At 38.8% G+C, this 20940-nt stretch overlaps 1 protein-coding gene across 1 annotated transcript in view; it reads right to left on the bottom strand.

Annotated features, from left to right (window-relative positions):
- PALS1 (protein associated with LIN7 1, MAGUK p55 family member) overlaps window positions 1–20940 on the bottom strand; it is an 85994-nt gene that overhangs the window by 9770 nt on the left and 55284 nt on the right. Inside the window, exons 3-11 of the mRNA XM_075192486.1 lie at window positions 19269–19477; window positions 15973–16050; window positions 12732–12878; window positions 12425–12586; window positions 7375–7452; window positions 4343–4526; window positions 3969–4040; window positions 2080–2151; window positions 382–549 (exon numbers count right to left, since the gene is read on the bottom strand). Coding sequence (XP_075048587.1) covers window positions 382–549; window positions 2080–2151; window positions 3969–4040; window positions 4343–4526; window positions 7375–7452; window positions 12425–12586; window positions 12732–12878; window positions 15973–16050; window positions 19269–19477 — 1170 coding nt within the window. The remainder of the gene's footprint in view (window positions 1–381; window positions 550–2079; window positions 2152–3968; window positions 4041–4342; window positions 4527–7374; window positions 7453–12424; window positions 12587–12731; window positions 12879–15972; window positions 16051–19268; window positions 19478–20940) is intronic.

Genomic DNA, 20940 nt, shown 5'->3' with positions numbered 1-20940 from the left:
TCAGAGGGAACTGTGAAAGCTAACCCAATCTTCATTCCATTTCAGATAAGATTCTTAGACAGAGTGAGAAAACCTTTTGCATAAATCAATTTTAAATTTAGATTTAGTGTTCCTTTATAATATTTCAAGTAACTTCCCTAAAAGGATGTGTTTAGACGTATCAACACAGCAAAGTCTACATAATTAATCTATGATGCAACAAAAACTTGGATAACGAGTTTGACATGCAAGCAATGGCATACTGCCCCACACTTTAGCACACACACGATTTTCAGCTGCACTCTATGAACCTTCCTGCAGTTACCTCTGGCAAAGCCAGCTCGTAAGACATTTCACCTTTCTTCCAGTGCAGTCATAGGGGTTAGAAGACAAAATACTTACGAGGTACGGCAGCAGCAAATCTGTCAGCCTCGCTGTTCATCAACCGCAGTCGCAACTCATTCTGCCCACAGTTCTGTGGCCCTATAAGGACTATGGGGCGCTTTCTGTTCGCTGGCTGGTGGTAGAGGGACATTTCTTCATATGTTAAGATTTCTTCGTTATCATAATCTAGAGAGAGCAAGCAGGGTTAGATTAAACAACGTGCGATCCATAGGGTTTTTTTTTATTATTATTACAAAAAAAAAGTTTAACGGCGCAAACAGGATTTTACTTATCTTGTTGGAGTACTTTGGTAACTTTGTAGCCACACTAGCAGTGGGAAAACTTAAAATATGGAAATTTAACTTCTTTTGAAAGGCTTATTGGTACCGCTTCCTTACAGCACTAGGGTCTTGGATTAGATTCCGACCAGGGTGCTATACGTGTGGAGTTTGTATTTTTTCCAAGTATTCACATAGCTTTCCTTGTGCTATATCCTATGGACCGAAGACACACTGGCTTGTACATAGACAGAGACTGAAATGGTCTCCGATTGTAAAACACCATGGAATATGTTGACGCTATATTATTGCGAAGAATTATTTAAAAAAATAAATAAAATAAATACTTTCACCAATATTGTGCATGAAAAAATTAGTTCCACACTACCTTAATATTGCACTCTGTGGGCCTGATTCACGAAGGCGCGCAAAACTAATGTATTGCACGTTTAAAAAAACAAACAAACAAAAAAAAAAAAAAGCAAAAAAACACAAAAGAAAAAAAAAAAAAAACACACCTAAGTCGGGCATACATCTGTATTCAACTATAAGCGGATCTGAAGAAGTGTCTCTTGTTGAAGGTGGGTGCAAGTACGCTCTTTATATACGGCACTTGCCGAATTGAGACAGTCAACACACTGCAGGATACGAACAATGCATATGTGCAATATAGAGTACCAGCTGAACGCACAGACAAAAAAAAAAAAAAGGATTCAATTAGTATCACCTGTGAATAGTCACGGATGAAAAAACAAAAATGTAAAAAAAATAATAAAAAATATCTTTTAAAATACATTAGGCTTTTCCTGCTATCTACTGTACATAAAATTTGTACACATCCTGTTGATTGCAAACACATTCTAGCATGCATTCACCACCGCTATCACTTGGCACTTACACCCGCCCTGTAGCTGGTTCATGTACAAAGCATGAATCGACGCTGCTGCTGCGTACGCTTGACCTTGGCACGTCCTTACTGTACATTGACTATGTGCATAGCCCCCACCCTCTTGTTCCACCCATGAAACTTCAGGCTGTCGGAAGTGTCCTTTTCAGACGAATTGGATGTACTTGTGTTTACTGGTATATAGTCCTGTTTTGGCCATGCACAGTGTAATTTTACACAAAATACGGCACGTATCAGCCTTAACTTAATGAATCAGGCCCTGCAGGTGCAATATTTGCTTTTGCTGGCAATCATAACATGTCTAAATAAAGTGAACACTACCTCAGCATGTTACAACGCTTTTCCTCATGACCTCAGGCAGCTGGTCCTTGCAGTACTGCTCTAGAACTGTAATGTTTACCTCTGGCAAGGCAAGCTCATGGGGCATACATTATGGGTTTCTCCCACAGATTGTGCCATCAACTTTTACAGTTCTGGGAAAATACATTTGAGCTACCCACTTCTTTAACCCTTTCCGCCCCACACACTCACCATCATTTTTGTTAGCGTTGTATAATACTTTTTTCCTCTTCTTCTTGTTTTTCTTCGCACACCACAACTTCCCTGCAATGAAAGAAGCACATTTTAACCAGAGATCAGTAAACCAGGAGTTATGTGTCGTCATAAGTGTAACAATGTGCGTATTCAGAGCGGCTTATTTCTGCTGCTTGTAAATATTAAAGAACCTTTTTAGAAGCAGGTGTTTTATCAGATAGGGAAAACACTGCTTTAATACCGCAAGAGCTACGGAAGAGCTGCGAGTTTACAGCAGGTCTCTGCTGCTTTCTGATGACACAAAACGCTTGTTACAAAATTTAGGTGTGGCACCAGCTTTACATAGGGGAAATACCCCTAAGGTGCTGTAATGTATAGCAGCCCAACGACATATAAGCTTTAATATGGCAAACACAGGCTACAATAAAAATAAAAAATGCAACTGAGCCTAAGAGTTAATAGACAAGCAATTGATGGTGGGAAAAAACCTGGAAGAGGATGTCAATTACAGGCTACTTTTATTCAGTAGCAAACCTTTTATTTAACATGCACATAGGACAATCCTATATTCTCTGGACAACCATTGCAGAGACAATGAAGTGTTGAAGTGAGGACAACACTGCTGGTCGGGCAGAGCATCATACAACAGGATCACTCTACCCACCAATAATAGTCATCCCCTGACCACATTTACCAACATGTCAGATAATGATCCTATCTATTCCGGTGATAATCATGAATCTCATTCAATCTGGGGCCAAGCAAGTGGCGATTTGGGCACATTTGTTACTAACAATACAGAGAACATAAAAGAAAAAGAGAACATTAAACAAAGTCGCTCATGCAATCTGTATAATTGAAAGAGAATTGTGACTAAGAATCGATGCTTCATGAGAAGCTCTCAGAAGCAGAGAGGAAAATAATCTTCAAAGGCAATGATTTATTAATGCATTGCAGAATAGGGCAGGTGTAGCAGTAACACAAAACAAACATAAGAAGCAGTTTCCTGGATAGCAAAAGGAAGCACCTATTATTCTGACAGCGACACCAGCTAAATCCCAGTGTGCCATACTTACATGCTGTCTGGATTAGTCATACTTGCCAACATTGGCATCAAGCTGTCCTGGAGGGGGCTCTGGCATACGGGCGTGACCATGCGAATCGCTTGGCAAGGCCCCGCCTCCTTTCAAACGTCAATTTCAGCCTATCACAGCAGGGGTCAGGGCCAAGACAACACATTTAGCCCCGCCCCCACCCACTTCACTAACGAATGGATCATGATGCGGGAGGTTGCCCTGCTCTCCCGGGAGTCCAGGAAAGCCGTTAACTATAGGATTAGTACAACCAGATACTTGGCCTAACTTGTAATGTGCAGGACCCATGGCTATATCATGTATTCGCTTTTCCCAAGACATGTTATAGATTATAATACCAATATTTTTCAGGAGATCTAGCTAGCAAACAGATGCCCCCATACCATGAAAAATATGGACAGCTGGAAGACGTATCACACATCACATTTAAAAAAATAAAAATCATGTTCATGAAAGATTTCTGGGCCAACTTTAGAAATGTCACTTTTGTGAAGTGCATCCATCACGTATAGTCTTAACTTAAAACGGAATTTTAAGAGCTTTTATAAAGCTCATATTCACAACTGTGTGATTCTTAATAGTAACAAATCAGCAAGTTATTAGATAAAACACTTTAAATAACTGATAAAGATACAAATATAATACGAGGGTTTAAGAAATCACACAATAAGCAAAGATTTTCATCCACTTTATAAACGCGACATCTTGCCTCACAGTGTGTCTTTGTAAACTCAGCTGTTTAAAGACCAACACGTTCAATCATTTTCTAGATTTAGGCTTTGTGTGTCTCACCTGATTTTTCAGGCTCCTTATCCTCCTCTATAGTCTGCTTCATTGCCTCCCGCTGCTGCTGAAAACTTTTTCCTTAGGATAGAAAAATAAAAATAAACCCTCAAATGGATTAGTAGTAAAAAATAAAACACAGAAAAAACCCCCCAAAAAAACAGATTAGGTTTTAAAAATAAACTTGGGAAACATGTGTTAATATAAGCCGCTTATCACAATTTGAAATTGCAGTTCACCATCTGCTCACAGCTAATTTTAGTTACATGAACACTAATCTGCAATGTCGGACATAAGTGAACTATTTTTAAACATCCCATTGAGATGAATACGTTACTTGAGATTTGGTAATATTGACAGATAAACAAGATAACAAACATTACCTGGTACAAGTCCTGCAAGAGGCTGATTATCTTCATCTCCATCCCTATATGCTTGCCACCAGTTGGGGTCATCTTGGCTGATGATATGGAGAATGTCTCCCTTCTGAAAAGAAAGGCCCAGCTCCCTACACGGGACATATGGGTCATCTGTAGGATCATAATCAAAGTGTGCTTTCACATGTACCTTGGGAGAAAATTTACATGACTTAGAACATTCTTAAAACAATAAAAATATTAATATATACAGATTTCAACCACACAGACAGATAAAATTACTACGTAGGAGACAGTCCTTATCTGAACCAAAAATCATACACCATAAACATCTCTTCAAAACATTCATATCTAGAAATGGGAGGTTAGTTCCCACCAACCAGCCTTCATTAACAAACAGTACATCACAAGTTAAGAGGATTAGTAAATTGTTGCCAGGACAAATGAAATCCAATAATGAAAGAGCAGAGATGAAAACTGGTACAGTGATAGATGTCCTAAACAACTGGTTATGAGAAATTAGGTTGGAATGACTGATACACTGATCCATTAAATCTCTCTTCCTAGCATCATTGTATTCAAAGGGCAATCATTTCATATAATAAAATATTAGTAATAAGGATTATGGCAGCACGGTGGCTAAGTGGTTAGCACTTCTGCCTCACAGTGCTGGGGTCATGAGTTCAATTCCCGACCATGGCCTTATCTGTGTGGCGTTTGTATGTTGCGTAGGTTTCCTCAGGGTGCTCCGGTTTCCTCCCACACTCCATAGCCCATTATTAAAAGCATATTTACAAACATCAATATATGAGATGCAGACCTAGTGCAAAAAATGCATCCTCAAATTAGCACAAAGCTAAAATTGGATCACATTAAACCAATGAAGCTTGTGCTAGGTTAATCGCAGTGACTGCTTCCTTGCTGTCATTATAATATACCAGATAGCTACAAAATACAAGCACATCTCTGTACAACCACAAAACATTACCTAGAAAAAAAAAATAAAAAAATATACAATTAAAAATATATCATTTATTTCTATAGCGCCACCAATTCCACAGCACCGTACAGAAAATATTTTTCACTCACATCAGTCCCTGTTTGGTGTTTACAGTCTAATTTCCCTAACACACAGACACAGACACAGACACAGACACAGACACAGACACAGACACAGACACAGACACACAGACTAGGGTTCATTTTGTCAGGAGCCAGTTAACCTACTAATGTGTTTATGGAGAGTGGGTGGAAACTGGAGCACCTGATACCTAAAAGTACATGGCTCTCAATTTTGGCTTTTAGCCTGTATGTTATCCAGTAGGCATCTGCATTACATGGTCCCTTCACATCTCTTATAAAAGTTGCCCATCAAGCTGGTTTAAAGAGAACATGGGGCAGTCTTAGAGAGCCATATCTTGCAGATTTCAACATATATTTTAAAGATGCAGGGGCGCACGTAGGATTTGTGAGGGGGGGTTTCCTCCGCCCCCGGGGAAAAAAAAAAATCCTAGAGACCTGCCGCGCATGCGCGGCAGCTCCGTTTCAGCTGCACTGTAGTATACAGCAGCCGCGGCGCTGTCAAAGAAGCGTCCGCGGCGGTGCTGTATACAATACAGCACCGCCGCGGACGCTTCTTAGACAGTGCCGCGGCTGCTGTATACTACAGTGCCGACATGTAGGGCTCTTTTTAGCGATGGGGGGGGGGGTTTCTGGAGACCCAGAAACCCCCCCTGCGTGCGCCACTGAGATGAGTGTTGTGAATGCTTCCATTAGATCATTTGATGTCAGGGAAGTAAACTAAACATTTGACATTAGTCTATGCACAAAAATGCAGAATACCTGCAGCAAAATGTATTAATGTGAGAGCACTAAATCCATGGTTGGTTTACCGTTGGCACTTCTGATTAAGTGAAACTCCCACACTGGGGGTAATGATTGCAAGCTTGGAGAGAGGCATAATACATCAACACAATCATCGCAGCAAGATCATACACGATGCGATAGTGACTCCCTCCCCAGTGCCCTGCTAACTACTGATTAATAAGTTTCAATGGCAGTACAAACACGTCACTCTATAACAGTGAGACCATAATGTAGGGGAAGCACATGTATGGTGCCCTCTTGATGCACAAAGTATCTGCAAGTGTTGCACCAATCGCAAACATAACTATTCTAGGTATATGGTGGTATGGCTTTACTGTAAGTGGTGCAGCAAACAATGGGAAATAGATTATATAAATAAAATGCTAGAATTAATATTTTGCCTATATTTGCACGCAATGTCCTTACAAAAAGGCAACATTTGACCAATCAACAGCAAAATGAACTAGAAAACAAGATGCAAAGCAATGAAAATAAAATTGTTATTACTCTCACTATACCTGCTCAAAAAGAGAACATATAAATCCACAACATAAGCATTTACAAGGCAAGTATTTAAACAACGGACATATACTGACTAAGTCAACAGTAAAAGTACAAACAAAATCTACAATGACTCAAACCATTCATATTAAATTTACTGTGTATGTAGGTGTATGATCATGCATGATTATTATGTGTCCCATCATAAAAGCAGCATCATTACCAGCTGATATAGCCAGTTTATAAAACAGGATTATTCACCTTGTATTCCAGCTTTAAAGGCCAAGTTGTTTCCCCCCCCTCCTGGGTGCAAACATCTTTTGCACTAGTTTTAAACACCCAGTATAGTTGGGAGGAGGACGCAATTAGGGTAGGCATGTACTGGCTCCTTCACCGTTCAAATAACGCTGCAGAAACCCTTGTGTGTCATTACGTCACACAGGGTATGAAAACATACCTTCTGAATAAATTTGCCTTAGTGTGCTTGTGGTATGAAAGTTGGGAAGAGGATTAAACATTCTGTGATTGTAAAGTGCTGTACAATATATCAGCATTATAGAATATATATATATACATACACACACACACACACACGCATATACACATACATACACATACATATATAGATATAGATATAAAAGTAATAGCAACTTAAACGGCAAATGACTTACCACTGTTTCCCTGGTTGGTGGAGGTCTAGCCTGTTGACTAGGAATAAGCACAAATGACAGTGTTCCATGCATTTCAGCCTAGTAAAGAACATAAGATAATAATGACATGAAAGAATAAAAGACATTAAGTTGCAAGTCTAATGCGAGTATATTATATGTACAGAAACACAGAAATGAGCAAGATTATTCAAGACAGCTGGACCTGCAGTATTAAAAAAAAAATATGTTAACCTGACAATCCACTGCAGCTGCTAAAAAGGAACGTATTACCGTCCCTCTCCATTTCATACAGATGTAACGCCTCCCATAGGACAGTGTGTGCATGGGTTATAACATAGGCAAGAAGGCGAGACAGACCCCAATATACTTACTAACTTGGCTGTAACATGTCAACCAATCACCACGAAAAAAAAGATATTTAAACATCTGTCACAGGCAGATCATTAAAACACACTAATCACGGATAAAGTTAAAAACAAACAGGTTTTGTATATAAAGTATGTATTTCGTGATTATTTTAGTACTTGATGCACTAATGGTATATTGTTGGATTTATCTATTCTTACAATTTCATCACTACCTCTGGCCCCTGTGTGTGAACCAACCAATCTACTACATAGCTCAGTGATACACAGCATTTGAGATAAGGGAAAAGGGAAAGCAGATGTGCATAATCTGTGTGTTCTTCCTCTTCAATCTTTCATGGCAGCCATTATAAACAGTAGGCAGGTAGCGATGGACCGTATATAACTTAGCTCTTTCCCTATGTCTTTCACTGTCTCTAGTATAGTTCGGTCAGGAAGTGTTTTCTTTTTTTCTGTAGTGCAGAGGCTTACCTTTACTGTGGTCCCAGCGACGCAGCATCTGTGGTGCAAGCCGAGGACTTGGCTGGCTACCCGTGGAACACCACTCTGCTACCTCTGGGAGCTGATCTGCTGTAAATAACTGAATTTCACACGAGAACAAGGAGCTTGACAGTCTGCGAATGCTGTGTCATATGTCACAGGGCACAAATGGCTAAAGGAGGACTCAACCACTCTGAAGTGTTTCCTGTCTAGGTAAAAAAGGATTACCATGTTCATTATCATTGCAGCAACCAGAGGTCTGCAGCGGAATGGAGACAGAGTCCAATCTCAAACAGCCTAAACCCTTAAGAAAAGCTCAAGTAATTTCTCTTGTTTCTGCAGATCAAGACGACAGGTCTTATTCCAGACTCTTTCTTGTCAAGAAATCATCAGGCGCCTACCGCACTGTTCTGGATTTGAAGAGGCTCAAAAAGTTTGTCCTTACCAGACACTTTTGCATGGAATCTGTGAATTCTATCCTCACAGCCATCAGCCCAAAGGATTTTCTCACATCCATAGACCTTTAGAATACTTATTCTCATATCTCTGCTCATGACAGGAAATTCCTCAGCTTCTGGGTCATGGGTCAGCACTTTGTTCACTTGCCTTCCCTTTGACATGGTGACACCCCAAAGAACATTTACCAAGGTGTCATTTATTCTGGTGGCAAAATTAAGATAGTGAGGGGTCAGGATATGGCCCTATTTAGAGGACACAGCACACTGTCAACTGCAGGACCATGTGATAGCCTTTCTGCAAGAACATAGACAAAAAAATCATCTAATCACAACAAATAAAGTTTCTGAGGGTCTGGATAAACACCATTTAGAACAAAGTATCTGTCAGAGGAAAGATGCATCAAAACTCGGTCCCGGGCACATCAGCTCAAGACTTGTCACCAAATATCGTTAAGGAACGGACTTCATTATGGTGGAGGAAAACATTCCCAACGGTCGATCAACCCCTGGGAAAGGTGGCACATGTGGAGTCTCCAGCAGGAACTTCTAAACCAGTGGGATCACAAGCAGATATCTTTGGATCATGCCATCACACTGCCAAGAACTACCAGGAAGTCTCTCAGCTAGTGGTAAAGAGCAAAATTAAAGATAAAAGGAAAGTCACTTTTAGAACCAGAGTGGATAATACAATAGACTCCAGTGTCACAGGCTGGGAAACAGATAGCACAAAGGGCATGGTTACAAAACAAGAAGAGACTTGACATAACGGTCTTTGAAATTAGGACAGTGTTGAAGGCAATTTAACACTTTCATCTTTAACTAAAAGGGAAAGACAACAAGACAGCTGTGACCTTCATAAAATCACCAGGGAGGTACCAGAAGCAGAACCACAATGGTGGAAGTAGCAACAATCATGTCTTGGGCAGAGAGAAATCTAAAGTCGCTCTCAGCATTGTATATAGAAGGCAAATAGAACATAAGAGCCAATTACATCAGTCAAAAAACTCTTCACCCAGGGAAGTGGACTCTGCACCAGAAGTGTTCCAGCTGCTAAAAGGAAAAAAGTCAAGATTCCTCAAACACACATTATGACATCAAGCAAAAACATGAAGGCACCCAGGTTTATCTTTACACACAAAAATCCAGGGACAAAGGGAAGAGACAGTTACAAGGGACATTCCATCTGGGTTTCTGTCTTAACAGACACTCCTTGCTCGCATGTTTTAAAAAAAGATCAGAAAAAAGGCAAAAGTGATAGCGATCACTCTGTTTTGGCCACATTATCTGTAGTTTCCTGTGAGATGCTCTGGGAGCAACCATGGCCTCAGCCAGATCTCCCAAACCAAGGCCATATTCTTCACCCAAACCCAGAGTGACTAGCTATAATAGCATGGGGATTGAGCAGGAATTCCTCAGGCATAAGGAGGTATCACAGCAAGTGATAAACACAATTTTACTGTCAAAAAAGTAAAAATGAAGAACTCTTCAATAATATAATACAGAATTTGGAAAAATGTATCACATGGTGTGACCAAGTTTAATCCAACTGCAGCGGCTATCCCACAAATACTAGACTTGCTTCAGGATGGTTTCAGCAAAGGTTTTGCCTTATCTACACTCAAGGTACAAATATGCACACTGAATGTCTTCTTAAGATACCAAGTTAGCTTCAGAAGAATTAATCGTTCATTTCATCCAAAACTGTTAAGAGAATCCATCCCTCTATTAGGTTCTTTGTGGCTCCATGGTATCCTCAATTTGGTGTTTAACACCGACATCTGACCCTTGTGAACCACCACATGAGGTTTCTCGGAGATAGAAGACAATAAAAAGTGGTGACATTTACAGAAGAATTACAAGCACTGAAATATTCTGAAAGGTTTTCTTGCACCTATGCCAAATCCAATGTTCTTGCACAATTAGATCTACATTCCACATTAATCAGAAGTTTGTATTGTCATCCTTTTGTCCACAACCTATTATTTTTATTAAACAGGGACAAACAAGGTAGACAAAATAAACGCAGACATGAAAACAAAGGGTAAGAAGGACCCTGCTCATTAGAGAGCTTACATTCTAAGTGGAAGAGGGCACAGCTGAAACAAGAGGAGTGAGTGTGGCTTAGAGTGGAGATTGGGACAGTTCTGAGGGGGCTTTAGATCCAGACGGATCAGAGAAGAAATTAAGCAGACATACAAGAGAAATAGGCATAAGGAGACAGAGATACTGAGAGGCCACTTAACAGAGGCAGTAGCAACAAAAGCTCAGGCTTCATGGCAGAACTTTGCAAAGTAGCTGGATGGACATCCACACACACCTTCACTATTCATTGTCATCTGGATGTCTTATTCTCTATTGACACTCCATTTGATAGATATGTTCCCCACAGAGCCACTGAATAAATTCTTGATCAGGCAGCATATGTGGCTGATCTGTTGGGGGGGGGGGGGGATCTGCCCTCACTATTGTATTACTTGGGCACATCCCACTGTTATGATTGTAACGGAGAATTGAAGATGAAAAATGCAAATTATGGCTACCTTTAATTCCTTTTCCTCTGAATTTCAGAGAAAGCTTTGGAAGTCACTCAAAGATGTAGGGGAAGAGAAGGAGCTGCCTTATATGCTGTCTGGTGTCATTTTTACTTAACCTTTCTCTACCTAAACTAGAAAGAGAACCTACCCATTGTAATGGCTTCCATGGAGTATTTTGAGGAAATTTTTTTATGGTCCAACACTACTCATTACAGACGTAAACCAACTGTAAAGATTAGCTATACGTAAATTAACTGTTTTAGCAGACTTCCCTTATTGAATGCATGACTTCAAAATTGCACAAAGTTACAGTACAAAACAAATACCCAGCACCAAGTTATTAGAATATCACTGGCATGTACACTTGTATACCTGCCAAAAGGAAGCTGGCCTATATGTGTTTAAGTTCATTACCCTCTCTGACAAAAATGCTAAGTGGTGTCTGCCAATGAAGATCAATGGTTTACAGAGAACCCATCTCTCACCCAGACCCAAAACAAAAGTAACCCCTCTGGTACACTGGAAGCTCTCACGAGGGGGACTGTCGTGCGTCTGTACATTCTGTATCAATCTCATATGTATTAATTCAGTTTTTACACAAGATTTGTCACACCCACTGCCCAGTACTGCAGTTTACTAAAGGATGACATACCACCACCTTATTGGATCCTGCACAACCCAAAACACGGAGGGGGGGAAAAGAAAGAAAAAAAACAAGAAAAAAACATAAAGCATACATTTTAAATTGCTCATAAGATTAGTCCTGTGGATCACCTGCTATTGAATTAGAAAGAACTGCAGTAAAAAACCCCATTAGATATTTTTTTTTTTTTAATTAATTTACCCCTGTGGTAAAAAAACAAAAAAGAACTGTCTCAGCAGCCAATTGTAACGTTGTAAAGTTCATTTCCACTCTGTAAACACTCACTTGACTTCACCAGTACAATTCAGGGGCAGGCTTCATACACAATATGGAGATACATAGAGAAGAAAATCAAGGGAATTTAACGCCATAATTCAAGAGCTATAATCCACAGGACAAAGTCAGTGAGCACTACCAAGGGTGCCCCTTCATGTAGGTTTTCTTCCGTTATCGGATTTAGTGCTTCGTTAACTGCGCAGTAATTTGCTTTTCATCTTGTACTGTAACAGTAGATAGCAGTAAGTAAATATACTGTGCTTTTCAGGGTATCCATTTCACTTTTACACTTACTAGCAGCTCAAAGACATCATTGACATCCTTTCCCCGAATTTCTATTCCATTTATTTCCAGGATTTCATCACCTTCATGCAAGAGTCCACTCTTTTCTGCAGCACCCCCTTTCACTATGCGACTAATGATGACAGAATCCAGCTCATTGCGCACTGTAGCCCCCTGTAAGAAATAAACACTATGAAACATGGAAACACATTAAGGGTACTGCTTAGTAACTTCTGCCACAGACAGGTCATTAAACTGCACTAATCACGTATAAAGGTCATAAGGTATAAGACATATGTGAAGCACATACTTTACTTACCAGTGGTATATCTCTTGCTTTTTCTATTCTTACAATTTTAACAGTTTCATCTCCATACTTTACAATGTTTTCATGGAAATCATTTTCCGAAACATATTCTGGCATCATTTCCTGCTCTGCCACCTTGTCATGTGCCAAAAGAAGAGCCTAATTCAGGAGGGGAACACATTTACATTTATTATTTAAGTGTCTGGATGACCAAATTTACTGCAATTCTGTATTAATTGTAATTTATCGGTTTCTGTAGCATTATTCAACTGGAGAAAATAAAGATAAGAGAATTGTTTGCAATAGGCCAACTGAAAAAACGGATTTCCCATGATTAAGCCGTTTTAGGTGAAACGTAGGTTGGGCTGGACATCGCGTCATGCGACTCCAAAATCCGGAAGCGATAGGGACTGTTCTCTCCCTTCTCTTAGAAGGATAATGTTATGGACTCATCTGTGTGTTCGTACACTGACAACCTGGGCGGGTAATTCATGCATCGTTTTCCGTCTGGTATATACTGGCGTGTGATGGTGCAGCCCAGCCTGTGTGCCAATAATTCAGATGGCAATTTGTGTGCTAGCACTTGCTTAATATATAGGTAAACTGGACACACTAATGACTACTATCTCCAGTTAAAGTACTTCGGGGAGTCTACGACTAATGAAGGCATATTCATTATGCTCTAAATATTTGAGTGCTTACTCTCAAACACAATGGACAATATATGTCAATATATGTCCTATATTTATACCATTTATACACACCACTAACACTGGGTACGGTACACGGCATACAATATCCATTTTGGTCTATATATAAGAGGTTCCACATGATCCATTATAAATAATCAAGAATCATCATTCTAGACACAAGAAATACCTTTGTTGATTCATATTATTTGGGACACCCTTATCTTAGACCAGCCGTATTTAACTGCTTCCTAGACCTTTACAGATCAGTCCCATCACTGGGTTCCTTTTTAACCACTTTTTCCTACTCTATCACTAACTACTATTTTTTAATCGTTCACCTAATTGTCTCTGGATGACAATATTTTAAAATTACTCTATAAAGTTTAGTTTTAGCTATTATTGGCAATCCCTTCAGACCTGGAGTGCGCCATATTCAACCTGCATTTTCTCCTTTTCCTTATTTCAACTGGAGAAACTGCACACCTTTTACAAATATCTTGCATTCTGGCACCATTTTTTTTTTTTTTGGGGGGGGGGGGGGGGGGGGGACAAGAAAGAAAAAGAAAAAAAGAAGAGGTGCCGTCTGACATGGCCTCGATGCACGTCCATAAGATGCGAGGGGACATCATGCACAAAACTGAATCTGCCCCATTAAGTCTATAGTGTACCAAACAATTATTTAAAACCACTTTCATATTGTCAAAAGTTAATATATAAACATTAGCCAGATTTTGCCTTTGCATAATAAGTTCAAGAAAAACATCTAATTGATACATAGAGTTTGACACAAAAAAAAAAAAAAAAAAAAAAAAAAGCATGAGTGCACCAACGTCATGTGATAATCCAGAGCCAATATACTGAAAGCTGGCTGCTTGAGATAAGAAAAATTATAGCCTAAAGCATGTGAATTACATTCTACTTCAACATAGCCTTTACTGCATGCAATAAAAGGAACTCCAACATTTCTCTTACAGTAAAACTATTTTAGGGCCTACATATGGACGACACCACTGATCATCTGTCCTCAAAATATTGACTAGACTACAGAAAACAGGTTCTACACATAAAAACAACCATAGAAATGAAGATTAAAAAAAAAAAACACAACAGTTTCACTACACTAAAGGAAATGAAGTGTCATAGAGCGGCATAAATCATCTGTAACCCAAGACCTAAGAGAATAGTGTCTGAGAAAGAACCAGTGGTTAAAGTAAATCTTATTTGGCAAAATTTACTAGCATAGTGCTATGCACACAAAATATGCTGTAACATAGTGATGTTTGGTTTCATTTTCTACACTGTACTAGGAGAGAAATTAACTCGCTCGGATGCTACACACCAAGTTAATAAATAGGAGCTTTTATCAAATACCAGACAAGAAGATTTTGTAAACCACCAGTTCATCAAAAAAAACACTACACTGAAATATGTATGTGCAAGAGGCCAATAGTAGTCCAGTTTGCGGCTAAAAAGGAAAAAAAAAAAACCCCCAAAAAAAACCAAGTACAGCAGACTGTAGAGGGAACAGTGCAGGAAGTGATTAAGATAAAACGCCCTCAAAGTTTAGATAAGGGAAGAAAAGTAACTAACATGGGATGGAACACATACAAAGCTCAGAGAAGAAAGTTATTTGCAGTAACGCAAGGTTCCAAAGCAGATTCCAGGCTCCATTGTGTTTAAAGAGGGGTGTGTCAGGACAGCTAATGTACAAAAACAAATGTAACAGCTTGTCCACAAAAAATGGTTTCTCTAGCAGCATAAAAAATGTAACGCAAGTTGAGAAACCTGCCCGAGGAATAGCAATCTTTACTCTGCACAGTCTCTGCTCTACACACAGTAAATATATTCGACTCGGAGGTAACTGATATTTCTCTGGCAGATTCCTGAGCTGCGTTCCATTTGGAACATATATCAAGAGTTCACTCATGTGGACAAACCTTAAAGTAAGTCCGGCATCAAGCAGTGCCACAAAAAAATTGGTTTCTATTTGACAGTTTTCTTGAGAGGAAAACGCAAACAATGGAAAATACTGATATACTGATAATAATTTGTTTTCCAATAATGAAAAACATTACCAATTAGAAGCCCTACTATAAACTGAACATTAAGTTGGCTACATGCACTGCAATAACACAACTGATTTCACCAGCAGTATCATCAGCCATGGTGCAACATGCGATCATGAATGTTATCCGAATGTCTCATCAACAGGCTGCAGTGGTACTGGACGTAAGCTTGTTGCTCCACCCAAAACACCAAGTGGCTGGTTCTTTTCTCATTTGATCACCAAGGTGTGTGGCCAACTTGAACTTTGATCCTGTCACTCGACAGTCTGTGGCTCAGCATTGTATTATTCCATTACAGAGATATTTTGCAGTACTGTTTCAGTACATAGAATATATCTGCAATGGACCTGAACCCAATGTAATGATCTTACCTTCTTTAATAGGCTGACATTTATGTCTTTTGTATCCAGACACAGATGATTGACAACAGAAGAAGTATAGGATGCTCTAGTGTGCACATGTACCCAAATACTTAAATAATCACAGAAAACATACCTGAATGTGTGGTGTATTTAACAAGTCAGTAAGTTCTTTGTCTTCTTTGTGATGACTTGACTTTAGAATATGCTGCACCTAACAAATAAAGCAGACAGGTATAAATAACTTAAAAACTAGCCACAACAGAAACATTTCATATGTTTACGGTCATCTAAACCATACAATATTTTTATAGAAGACTGATGTTTATCATTCACAAATATGAAAGGTAAACGGTCCCTAAGTTTATTTGACAAAAGAGTAAGACTGCACCAAGCACTCCATTCGTCTTCCTCTGATTATGATACCAATTTAGCTTATGAATATATTATATCTAACAAGGAAGGGTGCACCCGATCATTTTACAAGTACTGATCCAAAATTTCAAAAAAAAGAGAAAAGAGAATGATTATCTGGGGCACTCAGAATGGAAAAACAGCATAAACGTATATATTGTATTGCTGAATATTGAGATCATTAAAATTATTCTTTATTATTTGAATTGGTTTAAAATTGGTCTAGTAGCGAAATATTAAAAGATGCAATGGATTAACACACTAAGATTGACAAAAATGCTGATAAAATAGACAATACTTCCTTGTCTAACCGCTATCCTGCTCAGAAGAAATAATTACTTTATTTGGATGTAAATTACCATCTTTAATATATATCAAGAGAATTTTATTTTTAAATGATTCCCCTATTGCTGTATAATGTTTGTCCTCTGTTGTGTAGATCAAAATATCACCTCAATAATATGAGGTTGATATTACTCAAATTTAAGCTCAATAATATGAGACAGATGGGTTAGTTGAACACATTTTACATATGATTAATCATTAATAGTGAAGGTTAATAGGGCTGATAGACCTTGCAATAACCCCTCTGTAATCTATTTAATATAAATTGAAGAGATATATCAGTCCTATTTAATTCATAAATGGATTATTCCCTTGTCAGGTACTCCCATTCTAATAACATGAAGTGTCTTATTCTTATAGCTGTGATATAGATAGGAGCAGTATTATTTCTTTTTCATTACGCTATATCGCGGCCTACAAAACCTTCTATAGGGTTAAGCCACTCAGTGTGGCTGGGGTTTGTTACATTGTAATCTGTCTACTCCCACTAGCCTCTATTCTGCTACTTCGCTATTATGCCACCCCATTGGACAAAGAGAACGCTCAACTTAATATTTATTTTTGGTAACCATCTGCCCTTTATAACTGTACTATATCAGTAAACATAGGAGATAACTGAGCAGCGATCGCGGCGTCCGCCGCCGCGCGTTTCGCTATCAGCTTTAACGAGCCTAAGTTTATCAGAACAAAGGACATTTGAGCCCTATCTGTGCACTCTCCTCAAAAACATACTTGTAGGTTAATCGCTGTTGACAAGAGACGGACCCTATCGTGTGTGTGCCTGTTTGTGTGCACGCGCGCTTGTATGGTACAGAGTTTAGATTGTAAGCTCCAATAGGCCGGGACTAATGTGAATGATTACATCTTCTTCATTCAGTGCTGAGCAATATAGTGGCACTGGAAGTGATGAATAAATAGTGATGTCATCTAAAAACAGTCCCAGTTCTGCAGAGGCATTCGATATTTTACATAAACTTTGATATAAAAAGGCAATAAATAAATAAAATATTTAAAGGGAGCACAAGCCCTAGAATACAAGTTGACATATCATGCAATAAAGATAACATTCACAGATGTGTGTAAAGGTTTCAAGAGCTTATGAGAAAGATATTTGAGCTACAGTAATTTTGGGAGACATTTACCAGAGCACAGCAGATGTCTTGTCCATAATCCCATTGAACAACACTGTAGTCAGCCACTTGAACCAAGTTTTACAGAAAAAGACTGACAATAGTTTGAACTCATCTGCTCACTTAGCTTTTATAAATTTTAAACTCAAATGGCATCACATTCTGGTAGGGTATATAAATCAACAAGGTTTTCTTTCATCAATAATTTTCTATACATTTAAATATTATACGGGCATATGTTATTTTGCAACCAAAACCTTTGATATACCTAGATTTACTAACACAAATGGGAGCAGACACTTGCCTCACTGGAGCACTGCCCTAATGCTCCAAAGGAACCGCGCGCTCTATGGCCAAATTACTAAGGACAGTTTTATTTTACATATACACTCTCAAAATAGCTTATTTTTTCAGTGTTCTGTCACATTAGGGAGACCAAACATAAGTGTTCTGTCACATTAGGGAGACCAAACATAAGCAAAAAAGAAATGTTCTTATAATATCACTGTTGCTCTGAGACCAATATCTACCATACACATTTGCATTAGGATCTTTGAATGTCAGATGTTCTCCTTTAATGCTTGTTTAATACATAATGAACAGCAAAGTTTATTGTTCGGAGACTAGACATAGGAATAAAAGGTGTTCCATTGGGAAGTTTGCATTTTTAGGGTGGAATTCAATTGACCACGTTGCACGTGAGAATAATGTGGCCCGCGTACGATTACCATTGGTATGGTAATTTTAAGTGAGGATTTTTCAGAGCTGTGAGCAGAAGTCAGTGTTGAAATGATCGTACTACCGGTAAAAATGCGCACTATTTGGTAATGGTAAAAGTGTATAGGCTGTGCTACTCTCACGAGTAATGCGATCAACTGAGTACCCCGCCACAGAGAGTGTCTTATGCAGGCACCATTATCCCACCAAAAAATAAAGGAATAAAAAGTTATTGCTGCCATTCTGTGATGTTGTCATCTGCACAGACATAATCACCTAGTGCTTTTTTCCTATAGTTACTGAGGAGAACTCTGCTAAACAATCTAAAGAGACAGGCAATGCCAGAGGTGCTGTAGCTTCAGGTTCTCATGGGTTGTGCAGTGCCAACATGCTGAGTATACGATTAGAGACAGGAATTCTATTTAAATGATGTCATGTAGAAGGTTCTCAGGTAAGCTAGAAAGAGCCAACAAATAAAACTAGTTTGACAACCTGAAATACAGTTGACTAAGCATCTGCAAAGATAAGGGCTTCTTCCTTTTAAGGCATCACTAGGATTGTAACACAGCTGCGGAGATTTAAAAAGCAAGCATAAGGTTTGAATTTTAGATTGGAAAAAGAACTTGAAATAAAATGCAACAAAAAAAGCAGACAACTGGGGGCTATAGAATCTGACTGCATCTCACACGTGTGGTCAAACTGGACTAGGCAGAACAGGCAGGAGTTGCCCACGTGTGACCTCTATAAGCCAAGTTACATTTTTACAAAGCTTAACAAACGCTCTACAGATATTAGACCATGTTTACCTGCCATGTGCGTCACATACCTCATGTGTTAACTCCTGTGCATTAGGGACCAGTGGATATGGGGGACTAGCTTTGTTCATGTGGACAGCCACAGCATTGTGGATTTTGAATGCATTCTGAAAGTCTACATTTTGCACTAGCTGTAGAAGCAAATACAGGTCTTCCTGGCTCTGAGAATCGGCCAAAGTATGCTGGATCTCTTTCAGTGAGCACAATAAATCTTCCACTTCTGGGGGGAAAAAAAAAAAGATAATGTTTTGTTATATAGCTTTACAATAACAACAATACCTTGTTACTTTGCTAGACTACCAAATGAAAAAAAAAACCTACAAACTTTGCAAAGTATAAAAAGAGAAATGCTCAAACCTTTATGGCTAAATATAAACAAATACTGGGTGTGGGCAATGTGGTGCGTTTTGTGGAACACAGGAAGCTGCATGTTTTAACCATGAATAAAAGAATTCTATGAGCCAGAGTTTGGGCAAACAAAAGAAAAATACATTATGTGCCTCTCCTAAAGGAATAATGTTTGGCATTATATAGCCTGGTCACAGGTTGTATTCAGTGAGTGAGCCAACTGCAGACACATGATGCTGTAGATAAGATTATCCTCATCAGGGAACTAGTCCGCATCACTTCATCAAAAAATACAGAACACACATGAAAAAGATCTTTATTTTTTAAAAATGTTTTTAACAAAATTATGCATTGTTCATGTATTTTCGTACATCAACTAAAAAACACGTAAATAAAAACGGAGAGCAGTTCCTCTTTAAGTAGTTAATTCAACAAATACTCAAGCCACTTATTTAATATTTACAATGTACTAGCATGCCTAACCATATCCCCTCTGCTACAAACTGCTCACATGTTCAACACAATCAAGAATACTAGTTTACATGCAGGAATGGTCCCCCCTTTTATACACACCAGATACCCTGAAATGAATGCAATGCTTAGAAGCGCCCACTCACATTTTAGTTTGAAGCGGACAGACAGAATCTCGTCCCCTGAAGCGGGAGTAGGGAGACAGTTTTCTGAATACATAAAACTGAAGAGCAGACCCTCCCTATTGCTACCAGCTGTCACAAAAGTTGACACACAGCATTATAACAACACAGTTCATGAGATCTACGGGAACAGGTCAGCTGTGAAAACTGAAACTAGGGATGTCAAGAAGAGAGCATGACATTTCAAAAAAGCAAACCAGCAATAAAAAGTACAATGCTGCTTTGAGTGTTGCAAATAAAAGCCAGCTGTCCAAAACAAATGGGGGACCTGTTAATCGTGGTATAATTAGATGCAATGCAACATTGTTGCCAATGCAGATCTTATTGTCTATGCATGTGGCCTACACAAATGAGATAGTGAACAATAAAATACTAAAAGGGAAAGCACACTACAAACACTACTGTTGTACATTGATAAAACAGGACATACAAAACAAGTCATTTAAAGAAACAGAACGTTTAAGACTTGACAAAAAAGTACATTAGTGTATGTCATTCCTTCATCACAAGGCTTCAACAATTCTTAAATACAGTAACAAGTGTGGCGGGGAATGCTGATTTTGTACATATACTGTTTATCATTAGTCATATTACAGCTTAAATAAGGTTACATTAGGACAAAGAAGCAGTTTACATCATTTATAGCATTGCTCATTATAATTATAGGTATTCTGTGTTGTAC

Source organism: Mixophyes fleayi, chromosome 12 (genome assembly GCF_038048845.1).
Source record: "Mixophyes fleayi isolate aMixFle1 chromosome 12, aMixFle1.hap1, whole genome shotgun sequence".
In the NCBI taxonomy this organism is placed as follows: domain Eukaryota; kingdom Metazoa; phylum Chordata; class Amphibia; order Anura; family Limnodynastidae; genus Mixophyes; species Mixophyes fleayi.
This window is presented reverse-complemented; position numbering and strand designations above follow the sequence as displayed.